The sequence below is a fragment of the Pleurodeles waltl genome, chromosome 2_1 (genome assembly GCF_031143425.1).
Source record: "Pleurodeles waltl isolate 20211129_DDA chromosome 2_1, aPleWal1.hap1.20221129, whole genome shotgun sequence".
NCBI lineage: Eukaryota > Metazoa > Chordata > Amphibia > Caudata > Salamandridae > Pleurodeles > Pleurodeles waltl.
In genome coordinates, this window is record NC_090438.1 from 27,007,768 (window position 1) to 27,032,469 (window position 24,702).

At 47.6% G+C, this 24,702-nt stretch overlaps 1 protein-coding gene across 1 annotated transcript in view; it reads right to left on the reverse strand.

The window, feature by feature from the left end:
• Positions 1-24,087, reverse strand: part of LOC138258204 (nicotinamide N-methyltransferase-like) — a 60,951-nt gene extending 36,864 nt beyond the window's left edge. Inside the window, exon 1 of the mRNA XM_069205925.1 lies at positions 23,919-24,087. Coding sequence (XP_069062026.1) covers positions 23,919-24,066 — 148 coding nt within the window. The 5' untranslated portion in view covers positions 24,067-24,087. The remainder of the gene's footprint in view (positions 1-23,918) is intronic.
• Between the last annotated feature and the right edge of the window lie 615 nt (positions 24,088-24,702).

Here is a 24,702-nt window from a genome sequence, read left to right on the forward strand (position 1 = left end):
ATTACACGCGTGCACTACATATAGGTCACTACCTATATGTAGCTTCACAATGGTAACTCCGAATATGGCCATGTAACATGTCTATGATCATGGAATTGCCCCCTCTATGCCATCCTGGCATAGTTGGCACAATCCCATGATCCCAGTGGTCTGTAGCACAGACCCTGGTACTGCCAAACTGCCCTTCCTGGGGGTTTCACTGCAGCTGCTGCTGCTGCCAACCCCTCAGACAGGCATCTGCCCTCCTGAGGTCCAGCCAGGCCTGGCCCAGGATGGCAGAACAAAGAACTTCCTCTGAGAGAGGGTGTGACACCCTCTCCCTTTGGAAAATGGTGTGAAGGCAGGGGAGGAGTAGCCTCCCCCAGCCTCTGGAAATGCTTTGTTGGGCACAGATGTGCCCAATTCTGCATAAGCCAGTCTACACCGGTTCAGGGGACCCCTTAGCCCTGCTCTGGCGCGAAACTGGACAAAGGAAAGGGGAGTGACCACTCCCCTGACCTGCACCTCCCCTGGGAGGTGTCCAGAGCTCCTCCAGTGTGCTCCAGACCTCTGCCATCTTGGAAACAGAGGTGCTGCTGGCACACTGGACTGCTCTGAGTGGCGAGTGCCACCAGGTGACATCAGAGACTACTTGTGATAGGCTCCTTCAGGTGTTGCTAGCCTATCCTCTCTCCTAGGTAGCCAAACCCTCTTTTCTGGCTATTTAGGGTCTCTGTCTCTGGGGAAACTTTAGATAACGAATGCAAGAGCTCAGCCGAGTTCCTCTGCATCTCTCTCTTCACCTTCTGCCAAGGAATCGACTGCTGACCGCGCTGGAAGCCTGCAACACTGCAACATAGTAGCAAAGATGACTACTGCAACTCTGTAACGCTGATCCTGCCGCCTTCTCGACTGTTTTCCTGGTGGTGCATGCTGTGGGGGTAGTCTGCCTCCTCTCTGCACTAGAAGCTCCGAAGAAATCTCCCGTGGGTCGACGGAATCTTCCCCCTGCAACCGCAGGCACCAAAAAGCTGCATTACCGGTCCCTTGGGTCTCCTCTCAGCACGACGAGCGAGGTCCCTCGAATCCAGCAACTCTGTCCAAGTGGCGCCCACAGTCCAGTGACTCGTCAGTCCAAGTTTGGTGGAGGTAAGTCCTTGCCTCACCTCGCTAGACTGCATTGCTGGGAACCGTGACTTTTGCAGCTACTCCGGCCTCCGTGCACTTCCGGCGGAAATCCTTTGTGCAAAGTCCAGCCTGGGTCCACGGCACTCTAACCTGCATTGCACAACCTCCTAAGTTGTTCTCCGGCGACGTGGGACTTCTTTGTGCGACTTCGGGTGAGCACCGTTTCACGCATCCTCGTAGTGCCTGTTTCTGGCACGTCTCCGGGTGCTACCTGCTGCTGAGAGGTCTCCTTGTCTTGCTCGACGTCCCCTCTCTCTCCTGGTCCAATTTTCGACCTCCTGGTCCCTCCTGAGCCACAGCAGCATCCAAAAACGCTAACCGCACGATTTGCAGCTAGCAAGGCTTGTTGGCATTCTTTCGGCGGGAAAACACTTCTGCACGACTCTCCACGGCAAGAGGGATCCGTCCACTAAAGGGGAAGTCTCTAGCCCTTTTCGTTCCTGCAGAAACCGCAGCTTCTTCTGTCCAGTAGAAGCTTCTTTGCACCCGCAGCTGGCATTTCCTGGGCATCTGCCCATCTCCGACTTGCTTGTGACTTTTGGACTTGGTCCCCTTGTTCCACAGGTACCCTAGATTGGAAATCCACAGTTGTTGCATTGTTGGTTTGTGTCTTTCCTGCATTATTCCTCTAACACGACTTCTTTGTCCTTAGGGGAACTTTAGTGCACTTTGCACTCACTTTTCAGGGTCTTGGGGAGGGTTATTTTTCTAACTCTCACTATTTTCTAATAGTCCCAGCGACCCTCTACAAGGTCACATAGGTTTGGGGTCCATTCGTGGTTCGCATTCCACTTTTGGAGTATATGGTTTGTGTTGCCCCTATCCCTATGTTTCCCCATTGCATCCTATTGTAACTATACATTGTTTGCACTGTTTTCTAAGACTATACTGCATATTTTTGCTATTGTGTATATATATCTTGTGTATATTTCCTATCCTCTCACTGAGGGTACACTCTAAGATACTTTGGCATATTGTCATAAAAATAAAGTACCTTTATTTTTAGTATAACTGTGTATTGTGTTTTCTTATGATATTGTGCAAGTGACACTTGTGGTACTGTGGTAGCTTCACACGTCTCCTAGTTCAGCCTAAGCTGCTCTGCTAAGCTACCATTATTTATCAGCCTAAGCTGCTAGACACCCTATACACTAATAAGGGATAACTGGGCCTGGTGCAAGGTGCAAGTACCCCTTGGTACTCACTACAAGCCAGTCCAGCCTCCTACACACCGGTTCAGGGATCCCCCAGCCCTGCTCTGGTGCGAAACTGGACAAAGGAAAGGGGAGTGACCACTCTCCTGTCCTGCACCTCCCAGGGGAGGTGCCCAGAGCTCCTCCAGTGTGCTCCATACCTCTGCCATCTTGGAAACAGAGGTGCTGCTGGCACACTGGACTGCTCTGAGTGGACAGTGCCAGCAGGTGACGTCAGAGACTCCTTCTTATAGGCTCTTACCTGTGTTTCAAGCCTATCCTCCTTCCTAGGTAGCCAAACCTCCTTTTCTGGCTATTTAGGGTCTCTGCTTTGGAGAATTCTTCAGATACCGAATGCAAGAGCTCACCAGAGTTCCTCTGCATCTCTCTCTTCACCTTCTACCAAAGGACTGACTGCTCAGGACACCTGCAAAACCGCAACAAAGTAGCAAAGACGTCTACTGCAACCTTGTATCGCTTATCCTGCCACCTTCTCGAATGTTTCCTGGTGGTGCATGTTCTGGGGGTAGCCTGCCTCCTTCTTGCACCAGGAGCTCTGAAGAAATCTCCTGTGGGTCGACGGAATCTTCCCCCTGCAACCGCAGGCAAGAAAAGACTGCATCACCGATCCTCTGGGTCCCCTCTCAGCACGACGAGCGTGGTCCCTGGAACTCAGCAACTCTGTCCAAGTGACTCCCACAGTCCAGTGACTCTTCAGTCCAAGTTTGGTGAAGGGAAGTCCTTGCCTCCCCACGCTAGACTGCATTGCTGGGTACTGCGTGATTTGCAGCTGCTCCGGCTCCTGTGCACTCTTCCAGGATTTCCTTCGTGCACAGCCAAGCCTGGGTCCCCGACACTCTAACCTGCAGTGCACAACCTTCTGAGTTGTCCTCCGGCATCGTGGGACTCCCTTTTGTGTCTTCGGGTGGACTCCGGTTCTCTCCTCTTCTAAGTGCCTGTTTTTATACTTCTGCGGGTGCTGCCTGCTTCTGTGAGGGCTCCCTGACTTTCTGGGCGCCCCCTCTGTCTCCTCATCCAAGTGGTGAAATCCTGGTCCCTCCTGGGCCACAGCAGCATCAAAAAACCCAAACCGCGACCCTTGCAGCTAGCAAGGCTTGTTTGTGTTCTTTCTGCGTGGGAACACCTCGGCAAGCTTCTTCACGACGTGGGACATCCATCCTCCAAAGGGGAAGTTTCTAGCCCTCTTTGTTCTTACAAAATCCACAGCTTCTACCATCCGGTGGAAGCTTCTTTGCACCCTCAGCTGGCATTTCCTGGGCATCTGCCCACTCTCGACATTGTCACGACTCTTGGACTTGGTCCCCTTGTTTCACAGGTACTCAGGTCCATGAATCCACTGTTGTTGCTTTGCTGGTGTTGATCTTCCTTGCAGAAACCCCCTATCACGACTTCTGTGCTCTCTAGGGGTTATAGGTGCACTTCACACCTACTTTTCAGGGTCTTGGGGTGGGCTATTTTTCTAACCCTCACTGTTTTCTTACAGTCCCAGCGACCCTCTACAAGCTCACATAGGTTTGGGGTCCATTTGTGGTTCGCATTCCACTTTTGGAGTATATGGTTTGTGTTGCCCCTATACCTATGTGCTCCTATTGCAATCTACTGTAACTTTACATTGCTTGCATTACTTCCTTTTGCTATTACTGCATATTTTTGGTATTGTGTACATATATCTTGTGTATATTTGGCATCCTCATACTGAGGGTACTCACTGAGATACTTTTGGCATATTGTCATAAAAATAAAGGACCTTTATTTTTAGCATATCTGTGTATTGTGTTTTCTTATGATATTGTGCATATGACACCAGTGGTATAGTAGGAGCTTTGCATGTCTCCTAGTTCAGCCTAAGCTGCTCTGCTATAACTTCCTTCTATCAGCCTAAGCTGCTAGAAACACCTCTTCTACACTAATAAGGGATAACTGGACCTGGTACAGAGTGTAATTACCCCTTGGTACCCACTGCAAGCCAGGCCAGCCTCCTACACCCTGTCCTTTTTGCTTTTTGGTCTGAGCCTTTTAAAAAGCCAAAATGTGCCCAGGAATGCCCACCATTGCTGCATGAGCCTCTAACTCTACTTCTGCCCAAGCTGATGTCTCTAAATCGTTCCCTAGTAGACAGTCTACAGGTAAATCTGAGGCAACCACAACCTTCTTTGGACCAGTAACTCCCCCAGTTGAGATTCACAACAGCCATGGGGTGGCTAAGAGTGTTGTTATGAGCGTCTGTCACTTGGTACTGCTGACCAAGTAGGTGTTGCTCAGGGTGCACCAGTTTCTCTATTACCATGGTAACACTGACACCTGTGTACCTGTAGGCCTAAACCTCAACACCATTTATTAGGGGAAGTTGCTTGTACTTATCCATATTAAGGGGACAAGCAACCAAGGTGGCCAAATCAATGGCACCTTCAGAGACTAACACAGCCTCTGTGGTCTCCCTCACAATACCATCCCCAACTAAATTACCAAAAGTGAGCCCAGCTAATCCCCTTGGATTGGCTATTAGTAGGTTTGCTCCCACCACCACTGCTATTACTACCGGTACTAGAATTTGCAGTAGGGGTTGTGGTAGTGGGAGGTTTGGTGTTTTTCTTTGGACAACTGGCATCAGTTGTCCAATGGCCTTTGACTTTACACAAATAACGCCAAGGCTTTTTAACTTGATTATTGGAAGAGGATTTGGACCCACTACCCCCACCAGAGGATTTTTGTGGGCCTGATGAAGACTTAGTTTTACTTTTGTCCCCACCCTTGTCAGAAGACTTACCATCCTTCTTCTTGCCATCCTTGTCACCCCCTGTATGAACTTTCCTGTTCACTCTTGTTCTGACCCATTTGTCTGACTCCTTTCCCAATTCTTGGGGAGAGGTCAGATCTGAGTCCACTAGAAATTGGTGTAACAAGTCAGACACACAGTTATTCAGAATATGCTCTCTCAGAATAAGATTATACAGGCTTTCATAGTCAGAAACTTTACTGTCATGTAACCAGCCCTCCAAGGCCTTCACTGAACAGTCAACAAAGTCTATCCAGTCTTGTGAGGACTCTTTTCTGGTGTCTCTGAACTTAATCCTGTATTGTTCAGTGGTTAAGCCAAATCCATCCAAGAGTGTGTCCTTCAAAACTGCAAAATTGTTAGCATCACTTTCTCTAACAGTAAGGAGCCTATCCCTACCCTTTCCATTGAAAGATATCCACAATATAGCAACCCACTGCCTTTGAGGGACCCCCTATACCATACAGGCCCTCTCAAGTGCAGCAAACCACTTGTTGATGTCATCCCCCTCCTTGTAAGGGGGGACTATCTTGTGGAGATTCCTGGAATCATGCTCTCTAACAAGATTACTATCAGGAATACTGCTGCTGCCACCTTGGGTTCCAAACCCCAATCTCTGTCTCTCCTTCTCCAGGTCTAGGAATTCCATGTCTAAGGCCAGCTGTTGCTGTTTAAGCTTCAGTCTGGTCTCTTCCACTCTCAACTTTTTGAGTTCCCTTTCTAACATGTTGTCTTCAGGGTGGGTGGGTTGGGAATGCTTGGACACAGAAGATAAATTGGAGACAACAGAGGGACATCTGTCCCTAACTGACTGGACTCTAATAACCTGGCCTCCAGGAATACAGACACCCCTACTATGATGGGAGCCTCCATTACTACCAGCATTACTAGGTGGTCTGCTAAGGGGCAGATTTGGAACAGAACCCTCCCCACCTCCCTCAAGGTGATCCCCTGAGTCAGAATGGGAGCCTTCTATTAACCTGTCATTTGAAGTGCCTGCTTGGGACTCATCATTCACAATAAGCATGTTATATAGAAACTCTTTTGTGGGGTTCTTTCCTATCACTAAACCTCTATCTAAGTAGAGACTCCTTAGGCTCTTGTAATTCAAATTGTCATAGGTATTAACCATTTTAAGAGCAGACTCTACATCAGACATGATAGAAGAAGGTTTAGAGACAGTGAGAAGGGAGAAAAAGTTTCAGAACTTTTTAAAGAACAGAAAAAAAACTTTTTCTAACTTTTAGAAACTTTTAGAAGTTTTAGAATACTTTTCAGCACATGGTAGACAGTGTAAGAGGAGAAAAGCAAAACTTTTTGGTTAGGTGTACATACACTGAACTTGTTTGGTATATTATTCTCTTATGAAAAGTACACTATGACAAAGTGGTAAGTAGTTACAAGTACTTATCCCACCGCTGCACAACCAGTGTAGGAGGCTGTCCTGGCTTGTAGTGGGTACCAGAGGTACTTACACCTTGTGCCAGGTCCAGTTTTCCCTTATTAGTGTAGAAGAGGTGTTTCTAGCAGCTTAGGCTGATAGAAGGTAGCTATGGCAAAGCAGCTTAGGCTGAACTAGGAGACATGTGAAGCTCCTACTATACCACTGGTGTCATATGCACAATATCATAAGAAAACACAATACAAAGAAGTACTAAAAATAAAGGTACTTTATTTTTATGACAATATGCCAATAGTATCTCTGTGAGTACCCTCAGTATGAGGATAAGTTATATACACAAGATATATGTACACAAACCAAAATTATGCAGGTAATAGCAAGAAAAGTAATGCAAGCAGTGTAAAGTTACAATAGATTGCAATAGGAGCACATAGGTAGAGGGGCAACCCAAACCATATACTCCAAAAGTGGAATGCGAATCACGAATGGACCCCAAACCTATGTGAGCTTGTAGAGGGTCACTGGGACTGTAAGAAATCATTGAGGGTTAGAAAAATAGCCCACCCCAAGACCTTGAAAGGTAGGTGTAAAGTGCACCTAATACCCCCAGAGAGCACAGAAGTCATGATAGTGGGATTCTGCAGGAAGAACAAACACCAGCAATGCAACAACAGTGGATTTCCAGACCTGAGTATCTGTAAGACAAGGGGACCAAGTCCAATAGTCGCGACAGTGTCGAGAGTGGGCAGGAGCCCAGGAAATGCCAGCTGAGGGCGCAAGGAAGCTGACACCTGTTGGAAGAAGCTTGGAGTTCTGCAAGAAAGAAGAAAGCTAGGAACTTCCCCTTTGGAGGATGGATGTCCCACGTCGTGATGAAGCTTGCAGAGGTGTTCCCACGCAGAAAAGCCGCAAACAAGTTTTGCTAGCTGCAAGGGTTGCGTTTAGGGTTTTTGGGTCCTGCTGTGACCCATGAGGGAACAGGATGTCGCCACTTGAAGGAAGAGACAGAGGGGGCGCCCAGCAACTCAGGAAGCCCTCACAGAAGCAGGCAGCACCTGCGGAAGTACCTGAACAGGCACTTGGAAGAAGAGTGAACCGGAGTCCATAAGAAGTCACAAAAGGGAGTCCCACGACGCCGGAGGACAACTCAGAAGTTTGCGCACTGCAGGTTAGAGTGTTGGGACCCAGGCTTGGATGTAAATCACGTGGTACCCAGAAATGCAGTCTAGCGTGGGGAGGCAAGGACTTACCTCCACCAAACTTGGACTGAAGAGTCACTGCACTGTGGGAGTCACATGGACAGAGTTGCTGAGTTCCAGGGACCACGCTCATCGTGCCGAGAGGGGACCCAGAAGACCAGTGATGCAGTCTTTTGGTGCCAGCGTTGACCCATGGGAGATTTCTTCACAGCTCCTGGTGCAGAGAGGAGGCAGGCTACCCCCAGAGCATGCACTACCTGAAAACAGTCGAGAAAGCCAGCAGAATGAAGCGATACAAGGTTGCCAGTAGTCGTCTTGCTACTTTGTTGCGGTTTTGCAGGCGTCCTGAGCAGTCAGCGGTCGATCCTTTGGCAGAAGGTGAAGAGGGAGATGCAGAGGAACTCTGATGAGCTCTTGCATTCGTTATCTGGTGAGATCCCCAAACCAGGGACCCTAAATAGCCGGAAAAGGAGTTTTGGCAACCTAGGAAGGATTGGCTACCAAGAAAGGTAAGAGCCTATTAGAAGGAGCCTCTGACGTCACCTGCTGGCACTGGCCACTCAGAGCAGTCCAGTGTGCCACAGACACCTCTGCTTCCAAGATGGAAGAGGTCTGGGACACACTGGAGGAGCTCTGGGCACCTCCCCTGGGAGGTTCAGGTCAGGGGAGTGGTCACTCCCCTTTCCTTTGTCCAGTTTCGCGCCAGAGCAGGTCTGGGGGATCCCTGAACCGGTGTAAACTGGCTTATGCAGAGATGGGCACCATCTGAGCCCATGAAAGCATTTCCAGAGGCTGGGGGAGGCTACTCCTCCCCAGCCTTCACACCTATTTCCAAAGGGAGAGGGTGTTACACCCTCTCTCAGAGGAAGTCCTTTGTTCTGCCTTCCTGGGCCAGGGCTGCCTGGACCCCAGGAGGGCATAAACCTGTCTGAGGGGTTGGCAGCAGCTGCAGTGGAGATCCCGGAAAGGCAGTTTGGCAGTACCCGAGTTCTGTGCTAGAGACCCGTGGGATTATGGAATTGTCCCCACAATGCCAGAATGATCTTAGACATGTTACATGGCCATGTTCGGAGTTACCATTGTGACGCTGTACATAGGTAGTGACCTATGTACAGTGCACATGTGTAATGGTGTCCCCGCACTCACAATGTCCGTGGAATTTCCCCTGAACGATGTGGGGGCACCTTGGCTAGTGCCAGGGTGCCCACACACTAAGTAACTTTGCACCCAGAAGGTTAGACATATAGGTGACTTATAAGTTACTTAAGTGCAGTGGTAAATGGCTGTGAAATAACGTTATTTCACTCAGGCTGCACTGGCAGGCCTGTGTAAGAATTGTCAGAGCTCCCTATGGGTGGCAAAAGAAATGCTGCAGCCCATAGAGATCTCCTGGAACCCCAATACCCTGGGTACCTCAGTACCATATACTAGGGAATTATATGGGTGTACCAGTATGCCAATGTGAATTTGGGAATTTAGTCACTAGCCTGTTAGTGACAAATTTGGAAAGCAGAGAGAGCATAACCACTGAGGTTCTGGTTAGCAGAGCCTCAGTGAGACAGTTAGGCATCACACAGGGAACACATACAGGGCACATACTTATGAGCACTGGGGCCCTGCCTGGCAGGGTCCCAGTGACACATAGACTAAAACAACATATATACAGTGAAATATGGGGGTAATATGCCAGGCAAGATGTTACTTTCCTACACTGCCTTCTTTCCAATTCTTGGGGAGAGGTCAGATATGACTCTACCAAGTACTGGTGCAACAAGTCAGACACACAATTGTTAAGAATATGCTCTCTCAAAATTAGATTATAAATACCATAATAGTCATACATTTTGCTGACATGTAACCAACCCTCTAAAGCCTTCACTGAACAGTCCACAAAGTCTATCCATTCTTGTGAAGACTCTTTTCTGGTTTCTCTGAACTGAATTCTATATTGTTCAGTGGTTAAGCCAAATCCATCCAAGAGTGCTGTCTTCAAAACATTGTAGTTATCTGAATCTTCCTCCCTGATGGTGAGAAGTCTATCCCTCCCCTTGCAAGAAAAGGACAACCACAGAGAGAATCCCACTGTAAATAGCGAACCCTGTATACTTTAGAGGCTGTCTCTCGTGCAGCAAAACACTTGTAAATTTCACCCCCCTCCTTGTAAGGGGCAACAATTTTGTGTATGTTCCTGGAATCAAAGGTATTCTCCCTAACACCCTCATTCCTGCAACTGCTGCTGCTGCCACCATGGGGAACTAACCCAAGGCCTCCCTATCTAGGGCCAGCTAATCCTGCTGCAGCCTCAGCTTGGCCTCCTCCAATCTCAGCTTTCTGAGCTCCCTGTCTATGGAGTCATCACCTGCATTGGATGTGTGGGACCCCTCAGAAACTGAGGTGACAATGGAATGTGTGGAGGTAGATATTTCCCTAGCTTTGTTAACCCTAGTGACCTGACCTCTATGTGTGAAGGGAGCCCTACCTGTATGTGAACCCCTCCCACTGCTAGCTACACTAGATGGTTTGCTAGGGGGAAGATTTTGTGAAGAACCCTCCCCTGAATCTTCAGGCTGATCCCCTGAGTCTTAAGGGTTAGAACCCCCCACCCTCTCCTCCTCCTGGTTACCAGACTGCTCCTGGTCATCCTGGAGAAGAAGACTTAACAAGAAATTCTTATTAGGGTTCTTCCCTATCTCTAAGCTTCTCTCTGAGCAAAGCCCTCTTAGTACTTTGAAAGTCATGTTCTCTTAGAGGGTTCCCCTGACCCCATGGGTGGCATTAGAAGACGACATAGTGTAGTGAGTTAGAGTGAAATGAAAGAAAAAGACCAACTCTACCTAACCCTTAGTCTTTTTAGAAAGAAAGTGAAAAGGATAGTGTAGGAGGCTGGCCTGGTTTGTAGTGGGCACCAAAGGTACTTACAACTTATACAAGGTCCAGTTATCCCTTATTAGTGAAATGTAGTCAGTGTCTAGAACCCAGGCTGTCTAGATGTAGCTGTAGGCAGAGCATACAAGGCTGAACTAGGAGACATACAAAGCCCTTGCAACACCACTGTAGACACACAGTAATCACACACATGAAAGACAATACTCAGTGTTACCAAAAATAAAGGTACTTTATTTTAGTGACACAATGCCAAATATATCTTAGGGGCTATGCTCCCTTAGGAGATAAGTATTATACACAAAATTTACACTGGTAACCAAAATCAAGTAAATAGTCAGAAAATAGTGCAAACAGTGAAAATCACAATAGGTTGCAATGGGCCTAGGGGGAACACAAACCATATACTAAAATGGTGGAATGCAAAAGTCGGTTTCCCCCCTAGGCAAGTGTGTAGAGGGATGCTGGGAGTGTAAGAAAACATCAAAGGTAAGTAAAATACACCACCTCAGAGCCCAGGAAAGCAGGAGTAAAGTACATCAAGTTTCCTTAAACACACTAGAAATCGTGATAGAAGATTATGCAAAAATCAGACAAGACTGCAAGACACCAACAATGGATTCCTAGACCTGAAGACGTGTGGAGAGAGGGGACCAAGTCCAAGAACCGCTGAAGATTCCAGGGAGAACAGGAGCCTCTGCTAACCCGGATGAAGGTGCAAAAGTGGAACCTGCAGTTGGAAGAAAAAGTCAGAAATGCACCAAAGAAGACAGCTGTGGGGTCCTGGTTGGTGCAGGAGATGTCCCACGTCGAGTAGATGAATGCAGGCTGGTTTTCATTGCTGGATTCCCCCAAAAAGCCTTGGCTCATGCATGATACGCTTTTGGCAGGAAAAGGTGCTGCACGGGCCCTGGAGGGACCTGGGGGTTTCAACTCAGGATGAGGAGACAGAGAGGTCTCTCAGCACTTCAGTGAGCCCTCAGAAGACCAGGGAGCACCCACAGGAGTACCACAACATGGGGACAAAGGAGTTGCAAATGGCGGTCATTGAAGCACCACACAAAGGGATCCCACGCCACCGGAGAAAACTCAGGGAGCTGAGCATTGCAGGATAGAGTGCTGGTGACCTGGGCTATGCTGTACACAAAGGAATTCTTGGAAGAGTGCACAGAAGCCCTAGGAGCTGCAAAACACACGGTGCACAGGGGTACTGGCATGGGGAGGCAAGCTCTTACCTCCACCAAATTTGGACAGCTGGACCTTTGGATAGTCAGGGTCACTTTAGTCTACCTCCTTTGTTCCAGAATCCAAGCTCGTTGTCAGGAGAGAGAACCCATTGAACTGTTCATCGCTGCAGAGAGGTGCCTGCTGAAGCAGGGAAATGACTCCGTCACTCCACTGGAGATTGCTTCGATTCTTCTGGTGCAGGTTGAAGAAAGGCAGTCCTCTGAGGCTGAACGACTGGGAAAATATTGCAGTTGCTGTCAGGAGCTAGAGTTGCAGTAGTCACCTTGGATACTTTGTTGTAAGTTGTAGAGTTCCTGGAGCAGTTGTTTGTACTGAAGATAAAGCACAGGATGCAGAGGAGTCCTGCAGGAGTCTTGCAATCCGAATCCGAGGAAACCCTAAATAGCCCTCAGAGGGGGATTGGTCACCTAACCAGGAGGGGTCTCTGACATCACCTGCTGGTACTAGCCATTCAGATGCTCCCAGAGTGCCCCACCACATTGGAATTCAAGATGGCAAAACCCAGGGACACTCTGGAGGAGCTGTGGGCACCACCCCTGTGGTGGTGATGGACAGGGGAGTGGTCCCTGAACGGGTGTAGACTGGATTATGCAAGGAGGGCACCATCTGTGCCCTTCAAAGCACTTCCAGAGGTTCTGGGAGGATACCCCACCTATGAATATAAAACCTATTTCCCAAAGGGAGAGGGTGTAACACCCCTCTCGTAAAGGATGTGCATTGTTCTGCCTTCCTGGGATTGAGATGCTCAACCCTCAGGAGGGCATAAGCCTGTCTGTGAGGTGGCATCAGCTGAGGCTGCAGTGAAAACCTCTGAAGGCTGGTCTGGCAGCTGTGGGGGACCATGGTGGAGGCCCCAGAGTGCACAGGATTGTGCAACCAATACTGGGATCAGTATTGGGGTGCAATTCCCATTTGTTAGACACCTTACTTGGTCATATTCGGAGTTACCATTGTGAAGCTACATATATGTATTGACCTATATGTAGTGCACACTTATAATGGCGTCCCCGCAATCAGGAAGTCTGGGAAAATGGGCCTGGACGACGTGGGGGCACCTCTGCTAGTGCAAGGGTGCCCTCACACACAGTTACTATGCACCTAGCCTTCAAGGTCTGAAGGTAAGACATATAGGTGATTTATAAGTGACCTGGTGCAGTGAAAATGGCTGTAAAATAGGGCTTACCCTATTTCACTCAGGCTGCAATGGCAGTCCTGAAGAAGTGTTTGTATAAGCTCCTTATGGGTGTCAAAAGCAATGGTGCAGCTCATAAGGATCTCCCGGAACCCCATTGCCCTGGGTACGTAGTTAACCTTATACTAGGGACTTATAAGTGGGGTCCAGTGTGCCAATTTGGAGTGGAATACTGGGTTACCAGTATGTAAGTATAAATTTGGAAACCAGAAAGAGCATAAGCACTGGAATTCTGATTAGCAGGACTCCAGTGACACAGTCAAGCATACTGACGAAAACAGTGAAACAGACCGACATGTAGGGCACAAACCAAAAGCACTGGGGTCCTGAAAAGCAGGATCCCAGTGACACAGTCAAAACACACTAACAAACAGGCCAAAAATGGAGGTAACCATGCTAGAAAGAGGCTACTTTCTACAACTAGGTCCTGCACTATATATATTTTGTATACCTCTAGGTAAAGAATACACTTTCCTGTGGAAAGCACCAGTGACAGAATGATAAGGCAATTGCAAGTACTAATCCCACCACTGCATCATCGATGTAGGAGGCTGGCCTGGTTTGTAGTGGGTACCAACGGTACTTAGGGGCATATTTATACTCTGTTTGCGCCGAATGTGCGTCAAAATTTTTGACGCACAATCGGCGCAAACCCTGCTCCATATTTATACTTTGACGTCCGACGCAGCGGGCGTCAAAGTTCCACCATGTGCGCCATTTTTTGGTGGGGGAACCAGCCTTGCGTTAATTATATGCAAGGTAGGCGTTCCCTTCCAAAAAATGACTTTAAGGCCTGTGCCCCATATTTATACTCTGACGTCATTTTGTCGCACAGGAGGGGGTGGGCCTTAAAAAACAACGCACAGCCTGATGGGCGCCGTTTTTTAATGCCTGGATCAGGGCAGGCGTTAAGGGACCTGTGGGCTCAGAAGGAGCCCAGAGGTGCCCTCCCATGCCCCCAGGGACACCCCCTGCCACCCTTGACCACCCCAGGAGGACACCCAAGGATGGAGGGACCCATCCCAGGGAAGTTGAGGGAAGTTCTGGTAAGTATTTTTTTTTGTATTTGTTATGTGGCATAGGGGGGCCTGATTTGGGCCCCCCTACATGCCACTATGCCCAATGACCATGCCCAGGGGACATAGGTCCCCTGGGCATGGCCATTGGGCAAGGGGGCATGACTCCTGTCTTTGCTAAGACAGGAGTCATTCCCATGGGGGTTGGGCGTAAAAAAAAAATGTCGCAAATCGGGTTGAGGCCTGAATTTTGCCTCAGACCTGACTTGCCCCATTTTTTGATGCCCAACCTCCATTTTCCCATACGCTGGCGCTGCCTGGTGTGAGTCATTTTTTTTGACGCACACCAGTCCGCAGCGCCGGCTAACGTCATTCCATAAATAATGCGCCCGCATGGTGCGTTGGAATGGCGTTAGCCGGCGGTAAAATTTTTGACGCACAACTGCGTTGGCGCAGTTGTGCTTCAAAAAGTATAAATATGGGCCTTACACCTTATATCAGGTCCAGTTATCCCTTATTAGTGAAATGTAGTCAGTGTCTAGAAACCAGGCTGTCTAGGGTTAGCTGTAGCTGAGCAGCCAAGGCTTATCTAGGAGACATGCAAAACTCAGGAAACATCACTCTAGCCACACCATTGCATACACCATTTCACAGAGGCTGCAATGGCAGTCATGTAGAAGCCTTTGCATGGGCTCCCTCTGGGTGGCAAAAGTGATCCCCTGGAACCCTACAGCCCTGGGTACCTTAGTACCATATACTACAGACTTATAAGGGGGTGACCAGTATGCCAATTTGGGATGAAATACTGGGTTACCAGTATGTAGTGACAAATTTGAGAGGAGAGAGATCATAAGCACTGGGATCCTGGTTAGCAGGGTCCCAGTGACACAGTCAAACACAATTACATCAGGCAGAAATTGGGGGTAACTCCTGCTTTCCTGATCGCTGAGGATACTGTGTTACTTAACTCTGTGGTTTTCTAGGACTCTCAGCTCCCCTCTACACATTCCACTTACCTAGGTGGGGTCCCTTTATTCACATTCCATTTTTTAGTACATGGTTTGTGCTTCCCCTTGGATCACTATTGGCTATTGCTATTTGCACTGTTTTCTAACCTTTTCTATGCCTATTTCTGATTGCTATTGTATATATTTAGTGTATTACTTAACTCCTATTGGAGGGTTGCACTTCTAGTGTATTTTGGTATTGTTTTCCAAAAATAAAGTACCTTTATTTTTGTACTGAGTGTTTTCTTTCATGAGTAAGTGCTGTATGACTACAGTCATATTGCATGAGCTTTGCATGCCTCCTAGATAAGCCTTGGCTGCTCATCCACAGCTACCTCTAGAGAGCCTGGCTTCTAGACACTGCCTACACTTCACTAAGAGGGGATACCTGGACCTGGTATAAGGTGTAAGTACCTTGGGTACCCACCACACACCAGGCCAGCTTCCTACAGATGCAATAGATGAACGGTGACTTCCTGTCTCACAAACACGCTGCTTTGAAATTGAGGCGCCTTAGATGCGTACCATGTGAGTTACCATGTTGGGATATAAGATTGCGATAAAGATTACCCTGCATTCGAGGCAGCATAATGCATTAAATAGCAATTTAAAGACAGTACAGTACGACGAAGTGTATCTCCAATTAACATGTTATGGCTCTGTGAATAACGATATGTACTATTTGAAATGCTAATTAATAAAACTCTTTAAAAAAGACTAGCGCTGCTGGCTGGTTAGTGATGACCCAGACCAGGGCGAGCTGTATGGCAGTGCGACCAGTGTAGCCACACCTGCCAATGACCTTGGGGGGGGCACTGTTTTTATAAATAACATAGGTTTACAAGCATCTTCTGCAGAGTTTCCTGTGTGTTGGAAAGTGGGTAATTGACAGTGGTAACTATGAACCTACCACTGGCACTAAGGCCACTCACCAAATATAGGTTCAGTACAGGTCCCAGTAAATTAGCCCCTTGCTCAACCCTTGGTAGCTATAACCAAGCAGGCAAGCCTAGCCTAGGAGACAAGAGTGTAAAGCATTAAAAAACACCAATACAGTTAATAAGTGAGACACAACACACAATACAAATCCCACACCAATTTATAAAAATAGGTTCTGTTTTTATGAGTAAATAGACACCAAAACGACAAAACTCCAATGTAGGGAACCAGAGATATGAATTTTAAAAGAATAAACACTTTTTAGTGCTTTGAAACACAAAGGGGGTCATTCCTGCCCCGGCGGGCGGCAGGCGCCGCCCGCCAGGCGGTGACCGCCAAAAGACCGTACCGCGGTCAAAAGACCGCGGCGGTCATTTTTACTTTCCCGCTGGGCTGGTGGGCGACCGCCAAAAGGCCGCCCGCCCGCCCAGCGGGAAAGCCCCAGCAACGATGAAGCCGGCTCCGAGTGTTCTGGGGAGAAGTCACCTGCTAATGAAGGCAACTGGCTAATGAAGGCCCTCATCATTTACCTGTGCCAACACTGCCCCACAAGCATCAGTCTGCACCACAAACTCCTTTGTGTAATCAGGGGCCAGCAACACTGGCGCTGAACACATGGCAGCCTTCAGAATGTTAAAAGTCTTCTGACACTCTGGAGTCCAAATCACTTTCCTTGGCCTCTTCTTAGAGGTAAGTTCCGTCAGAGGAGCCACAATGGTCCCATAGTTCTGAACAAATCTTCTATAGTACCCAGTCAGACCAAGTAAGTCCCTGATCTGTGTCTGGGTTGTAGGAGCTGTCCAATCCAAAATGGCTTGGATCTTGGCCTGGAGAGGTTGTACATGGCCTCCACCTATGAGGTGACCCAGGTACACCACCGAACTCTGCCCTATCTGGCACTTGCTGACCTTAATAGTCAGACCTGTTTTCTGCATGGCCCGAAGCACCTCCCAAGTGGAACTATACACAGCTATATCATCCAGATATGCTGCACTGAACTGCTCCAACCCAGACAGGACCCTGTTCACCAACCTTTGGAAGGTGGCAGGGGCATTCTTTAAGCCAAAATGCATTACTTTGAACTGGTAATGACCCTTGGGTGTGGAGAATGCTGACCTCTCATTTGCTCCTTCAGTCTGGGCAATCTGCCAGTATCCTGAGGTCAACTCAAATGTACTCAGATACCTAGCAGCCCCTAACCTATCAATGTGCTCATCAGCTCTAGGTATAGGGTGAGCATCAGTCTTTATGACTGCATTCAGTCCTCTGTAGTCCATACAGAACCTTAAATCCTTCTTCCCCCCTGGGGATTAGATTTTGGCACCAGCACCACTGGACTGTCAGAGGGCTCAATTACCCCCAAATCCAGCATCATAGCAACCTCAGCCTTAATGCTGTCTCTGACATGGTCAGACAACCTGTACAGTTTATTTTTGACAGGTGGGCTGTCACCAGTGTCAATGTGGTGCACACACCAATCAGTGACACCTGGTGTCAAAGAGAACAGACCAGCAAACTGCCCCAGCACCTGCTTGCAGTCTCTGTGCTGTTGGTCTGTCAATTTGGGAGAGAGTACCACTCCCTCCACTGACCCATCTTGCATAGCACTGGAGAGGAGGTCCGTCAAGGGCTTGGTTTCCTTTTCTTCTCCCTCATCTGTGACCAATAACATGGTTATGTCTGCTCTGTCATGGTAGGGTTTCAATCTATTGACATGCAGGACCCTATGAGGGTTTCTGGGGGTGTTAAGGTCTACCAGATAGGTAACCTCACCCCTCTTTTCAATGATCGGATAGGGCCGAGGCCACTTGTCATGGAAGGCCCTTGGAGCTACATGTTCCAACACCCATACCAATTGTCCTGGAGTATACTCAGGCATTGCAGCCTTCTGATCATACCAGTGCTTCATGAGCTCCTGGCTAGCCTCCAGTTTCCTGCTTGCCTTATACATGTACTCTGCCATGCATGAGCGCAGGCCTAGCACATAGTCAAGGACATTGTGTTTTGCTTCCTTGAGAGGCTTCTCCAAAGACTCTCTCAGCAGGCACAATGGCCCCCTCACAGGATGCCCAAATAACAACTCAAAGGGACTGAAACCAACACCCTTTTGTGGGACCTCCCTGTAGGCAAACAGTAGGCATGGAAGGAGAATATCCCATCTCCTCCTGAGTTTGTGAGACAACCCATTGATCATGCCTTTCAGGGTCTTATTAAACCTCTCCACCAGACCATTGGTCTGGGGATGATATGGGGTGGTGAACTTGTAGGTAACACCACATTCATCCCACATCGCCTTCAGATAGCTGGACAGGACGTTTGTGCCCCTATCTGAAACAACCTCTTTTGGGAAACCTACTCTGGTGAACACACCAAGCAGGGCCCTAGCCACCACAGGGGCAGCTATTTTTCTGAGAGGTATCGCCTCAGGATATCTTGTAGCATGATCCACTACCACCAAGATATACTTATTCCCTGAGGCGGTAGGTGGTTCTAGGGGACCAACAATGCCCACCCTTTTAAACGGGGTCCCAACCACTGGCAGTGGTATCAAGGGAGCCTTGGGCTTGCCCCCTGTCTTGCCACTGGCCTGACAGGTGACACAGGAGCTACAAAACACCTTTACCTTCTGAGACATATGAGGCCAATAGAAATGGTTCACCAGCCGCTTCCAAGTCTTGCTCTGCCCCAAATGTCCTGCTAAGGGGATATCATGACTCAAAGTCAGGACGAACTCTTTGTATTTCTGAGGCACCACCAATCTCCTGGTGGCCCCCTCCATGAGGTTTCTAGCCTCAGTATCGAGCACACCATCTTCCCAATAGATCCTGTGAAATTCACTGTCATCCCCTTTCTCTTGCTTTAAGGCAATCTGCCTCAAGCCCTCAAGGGTGGTACAGTCTCTCTGCCCCTGGCAAAACTCCTCTCTGGAGGGTCCACCTGCTCTTGTCAGTTCTGCCAAGTATGACAGATCTGGTAGGGATGGAGTCCTATCATCATTGTTTAGATCCTTCCCATTAGGGTCAGATTCCTCCTGTACTTCTGGAGTTCCCTGGGTTGACTCCCCAGACCCAGCACCCTTGTCCATGGAGGCTTGGCCCTTTGTTCCAGGGTCCAATTGTCCAGCATTTTCCTTCTGAGCAGTCTGTGACCGGGTTACAGCTCATACCCACTCAGGGAGCTCCAATATTCACATATGGAGCCCTCTCTCCACTTCTGACCACTCAGATGCTTCAAGATTGGCAGAGCAGGTGACACAGCTACTTTCTTAGGGCCTGTCACACCTCCCCACTGTAGGAGGCTGGCCTGGCTTACAGTGGGTACCTTGTGGTACTTACACCCTGTGCCAGGTCCAGTTATCCCTTATTAGTAGAATAGAGGTGTTTCTAGCAGCTTAGGTTGATAGAAGGTAGCTATGGCAAAGCAGCTTAGGCTGAACTAGGAGACATGCAAAGCTCCTACTATACCACTTATATCATATAGCACAATATCATAAGAAAACACAATACTCGGAGTTACTAAAAAATAAAGGTGCTTTATTTTTAAGACAATATGCCAAAAGTATCTCAGTGAGTACCCTCAGTTAGAAGGTAAGTAATATACACAAGTCATATGTACACAAACACAAAACAGGTAAGTAATAGTAAGAAAAGTAATGCAAACAGTGTAGAATTACAATAGGATGCAATAGGTGAACATAGGTCTAGGGGCAACACAAACCATATACTCCAAAAGTGGAATGCGAATCACGAATGGACCCCAGACCTATGGGAGCTTGTAGACGGTCGCTGGGACTGTAAGAAAACAGTCAGGGTGTCCAAGATACCCCACCCCAATACCCTGAAAAGTAGGAGTAAAGTACCCCTACTACCCCAATAGGACACAATAGTCGTGATAGGGGGATTCTGCAAGAACCACAAACACCAGCAAAGCACTGAAGATGGATTCCTGGACATGAGAACCTGCAACGCAAGCGGACCAAGTCCAAGAGTCGCGATAGTGTCCAGGGGGGCAGGAGCCAAAGAAACCCTGGAAGAAGGTGCAAGAAGGCTGCCTCCGGATGAAAGAAGATTAGGATTCTGCAACAACGAAGGGAGCTAGGAACTTCTCCTTTGAATGGAAGATGTCAAACGGCGTGCTGGAGGTTGCAGACGTGTTTCCATGCAGAAATACTGCAAACAAGCCTAGAGGTTTTTGGGGGCTGCTGGGGACCAGGAAGGACCAGGATGTCGCCGCTTGGAGGAGGAGACAGAGGGGGCGCTCAGCAACTCAGAGAGCCCTCACAGAAGCAGGCAGCACCCGCAGATGTACCGGAGCAGGCACTTAGAAGATTGGTGTAACCGGAGTCACAAAAGGAGGGTCCCACAACGTCGGAGTCCAACTCAGAGGGTTGAGCACTGCAGGACGGAGCGCTGGGGACCCCGGATAGGCTGTGCATGAAGGAATCCTTGGAGAGGTGCACAGCCGGAGCAGCTGCAAATCATGCAGTTCACAGGTTTGCAGTCTAGCATGGGAAGGCAACGACTTACCTCCACCAAACTTGGACTGAAGGATCACTGGACTGTGGGAGTCACTTGGATATAGTGCCTGTGTTCCAGGGACCACGCTCGTCAGGATGAGAGGGGACCCAGAGGACCGATGATGCAGTCTTTTGGTGCCTGCGTTAGCAGGGGGAAGATTCAGTTGACCCACGGGAGATTTCTTCTTGGCTTCCAGTTAAGGATGAAGGCAGACAGCCCCCAGAGCATGCACCACCAGGAAACTGTCGAGAAAGCCGGCAGGATGAGGTGCTACAATGTTGCTGGTAGTCGTCTTGCAACTTTGTTGCGCTTTTGCAGGCGAACTGGAGCAGTCAGCGGTCGATCCTTCGCAGAAGTTGAAGAGGGAAGTGCAGAGGAACCACACGTCACACGGGGTCCATTCGTGATTCGCATTCCACTTTTGGAGTATATGGTTTGTCTTCTTAGAAAAGCCAACCCTCAATCAACACTTTAAAACAAATTAAATGTATGTGAGAGAGCACTATGTTGAGATGAGGGGCACTGGTGGACAACCGTAGTGAGGGGATCTGTGGAGAAGTAGGTCACCAGTGTTAAAACCGGCCAAACCCCAGATCGTGTGCACTGCAGAAGCAATACCGAGCAGTAATCCATTGGGTTAAAACATGAACAGTACAGAAAAGAACTGCATCTGGCCAAAAATAAAAATGGCAGAGAGACAGTAATATCAACCAGAGGAATGACTTAAACTAGTTGGTGCAATAACCCTAATTTGCAAAAAAAAACATATAAGCTGAGTATAAAGAGGCCATTACATCATCCTAAAGATGAGTTTGGGAGAAACAGTGGCCTGACCTTCTCACCATTTGTAGAAAGAATGCTCTTCAAGAATTTATGAGTGTGTGAATGATTTAATGTTGGTGAAAACACGCAAATAATATCAGGGTGTAAGTGAATTTGCATGATATGGAATAATTCTGTATTTTGGACCAACTATTTAGTTCCACTATTTCTTCTCTGCCTGCTGTAACGAAGGATAGCCTGTTGGACCAACCATGTCTTGAACTACAGAGGACTCTCAGTGCATTATGTATTTATTGCTCTAACCATGACTAATGCATGAATGCACAAACGATGAAGATAATGGTAATAAGAACATAAAACACAGAAAGCAGTTTTTCAATAGAGATGCCCCTGATGATGAAGATACGAGGGCCAAAGTACATGTGTGGATGAGCCAGGACTTGTTCTCTTAGCAACTCCATCAATCTTACTTTGAGTACTCTATTATTATTTTTGTCAGAACTTAAATTTATTTGTATTGGATATCTCTTCTTTCTCTTATTGGAAGAATGGCAAGCAGCTGTGCTGTAGTTTTTTGAGTACAATAATGAATCACTACTCCATATTGTTTGTTTCTACGCGTATTTTGAGGCATATTTATGTTGGGGGTAGCGTCGCTCTTGCAATACGCAACGTGGTGCAAGTGTGACACAAGGCCAAAAAGCAATTTATGAAGCCTCACAAGACCACCTTACGTGGCCCTGAGTGGCTTCATAAATCTGGAGTAAAACAACACAGCATAAATCAATGTATTACATTACTCTGCCCCAGGGAGGTGTTCTATGGGTGTCGTGTGGTTGTATTTTGATGCATTCTCAGATTTACCAGAAGTGGCAGACATGGGAATGCGCCAAAAACCTACGCCTCCCCAGGTGAGAAGTAACTAGGTGAACTATCTTTATTTTTTTCCTCTTTGCATGTGTGCTGCATTCTGCAGCAAACAAGGAAAGAGGAAAATGTCTCAGGGGACTGTTTATGTGCATGAAGGTGTCTATTCCTGCACAAGACAATCCTGCTTACAACATAGGCACCCTTGCACCATGGATGCCCGCTTTGGGGCTAGCCTGCCAAAATGGCGCCAGCGCAGGGACATTGGCAAATATTCTCCATATTCTTTTAAATACAGTACATTCCTGCCCTTTCCCTGTGGCGCAACACAGCAAGGAGACCTGCTATGCTGCGCAGCGTCACTTGGGCATAAACATAGCCCGAACTATGCACTGACAGCAGCTTCTAAAGCCACAGTTCACTGGACTGAGCCTCAGAAGGGGTTTGAAAGGGGAAGATCTTCATTTGATGTTCAGTGAGGTACATTGATCATGTAAAGAAACTGCTTCTGTGTTTGATGGATTCAACTATTTTTTGGGAAATGCAGTAATTAATTTATAAATTGAATTGTCACCTGGCCGTGTGTCTCATGGATGTTTTCATTTCTATTTTTGGGCTGCAATGTTTTAAAATTTATTTTACGGTTATACTTATTATTCTTTGTTCTGTTAATGATTTTCAATGATTATGCAAATTAATTTAATCTATACATCTTTCTAGTCAGACTCCTGTAAATAACAACTACGTAACCCATACTGCTACATGAGATTTATGTTTAGATTTATGACATTCAACAAAACAGCGTTGATAAAACCATATTTTCAATATTTTGGCCACTAGAAAAGGCACATTTAACAATCCTCTTGCATGTCTGAACAATACACATTAACTTAGAGTGGAATTTCAGTATTTTGGACATCTGGGCCGGCTTTAGCCGACTCTAGTGCGACAATCCTCCCCCCCCATTACCTCCTCCTGGGATTCCCTCACTAACACCCAGTAAACGTGCCCTGGTAAAGGCTGGCTTCACTAATCCACTTAGATCTGTTCTTTGCAGCAGGCACATTAACCCTCTACGCTACCTTATGGCGACTCGAAACTGCCTCTAGACAAACCTCCATCCCTCTCTCTCTGTAGCAGGAACATTCATCACATGAGTTATCTTTACATTTTATTGCTGACTGAAAGCTGGACCCACAAAAAACCCTACATGAGGTGGCTTTGAATAGTAAGTTATTTCTAAGCACAGCGCCCCACATGAGGTCAGTGCCCCCCTCCAGGTCAGCGCCCAGTGCAGCTGCACCAGTCGCACCCCCTAGAGCGGGCCCTGAGGGTAATAGAGGATGATGAAGAGCAGGTATTCAGCAGTGTGGGAAGTCACTGATGCTGCTTTGAACACATTCCCATGAGTGACCAGGCCAGACCTCTTCTGCTGCCAATTTGTGGATTAACTGACATCACTGCATTGATGGGGCAGCATTCACCCTTCCTTTCTGATGGGCACAACACAAGTTCTTGAAACAGAGACAAGTTTATATATAATTTAAGTTTCTCCTCAGCATTCCTGTCATAATTGATTCTTAACAATGCATAACAATTGCAATCAGCAGATGGTTCAGAGAAGGTATTTATGGAAGGTATTTATGTCGATAGACGAGTATCACATCCCTGAGCTTATCTGCTGACAACAAACATGAATAGTACATACCTGATGCGTAAATTTTGATTAAATTAGAAAACGTCTGAGTAAAAGAATCATCATAAAAGGTCGATTCGGGTGTGAAATAAATCTCCCTAATCTTTCGTGGATCATAAAACCTTTCATAGAGTTCCTTTAGGTCGATAGATGAGGCCATTTTTCCTGGCGTGGCTTTCACCTGTTCTCATTCAGTGTTACTTGCACTCCTGCTTTATAGCCAGAAATCTAACTTTTAAATGCTCTTCAAACAGAGGATTCTCTGTTTACATCTGCCATCTATTTCAGCTTCAACACACTTTCACCTTGATCTGTAAAGTTAATGGCCCGAGGCTGATCATAATTTTAGCCTGTGGCTGCTCGTGAACATTTACTGTTTCCAGGAAAACTCTCGCAAACATGACGGGGCACCTGACACAGCATGTATGCCTGTCACATGTCAAGAAGGGTGGCTTTGTCTGGACTTAAGAGAAAGCATTGAATGGCTCCATTTCTTACAAAGCTTAACCTCTTAGCTGCTTGGCCTTTTCCCCCCAGTGCTGAGCCCTTTTTTGGCTATTTGGGGTAGTTCGCGCTTAGGCCTTCATAACTTTATGTCCACATAAGCTATCCACGCCAAATTTGCATCCTTTTTTTCCAGCGTCCTAGGGATTCTAAAGGTACCCAGAGTTTCTGGGTTCCCCTGGAGAAGACCAAGAAATTATCCAAAATACACCAAAAAGTTTGTTTTTTTCAAAAAAATGGGAAAAAGGGCTGCCGCAGAAGGCTTGTGTTTTTTTCCCTAAAAACGGCATCA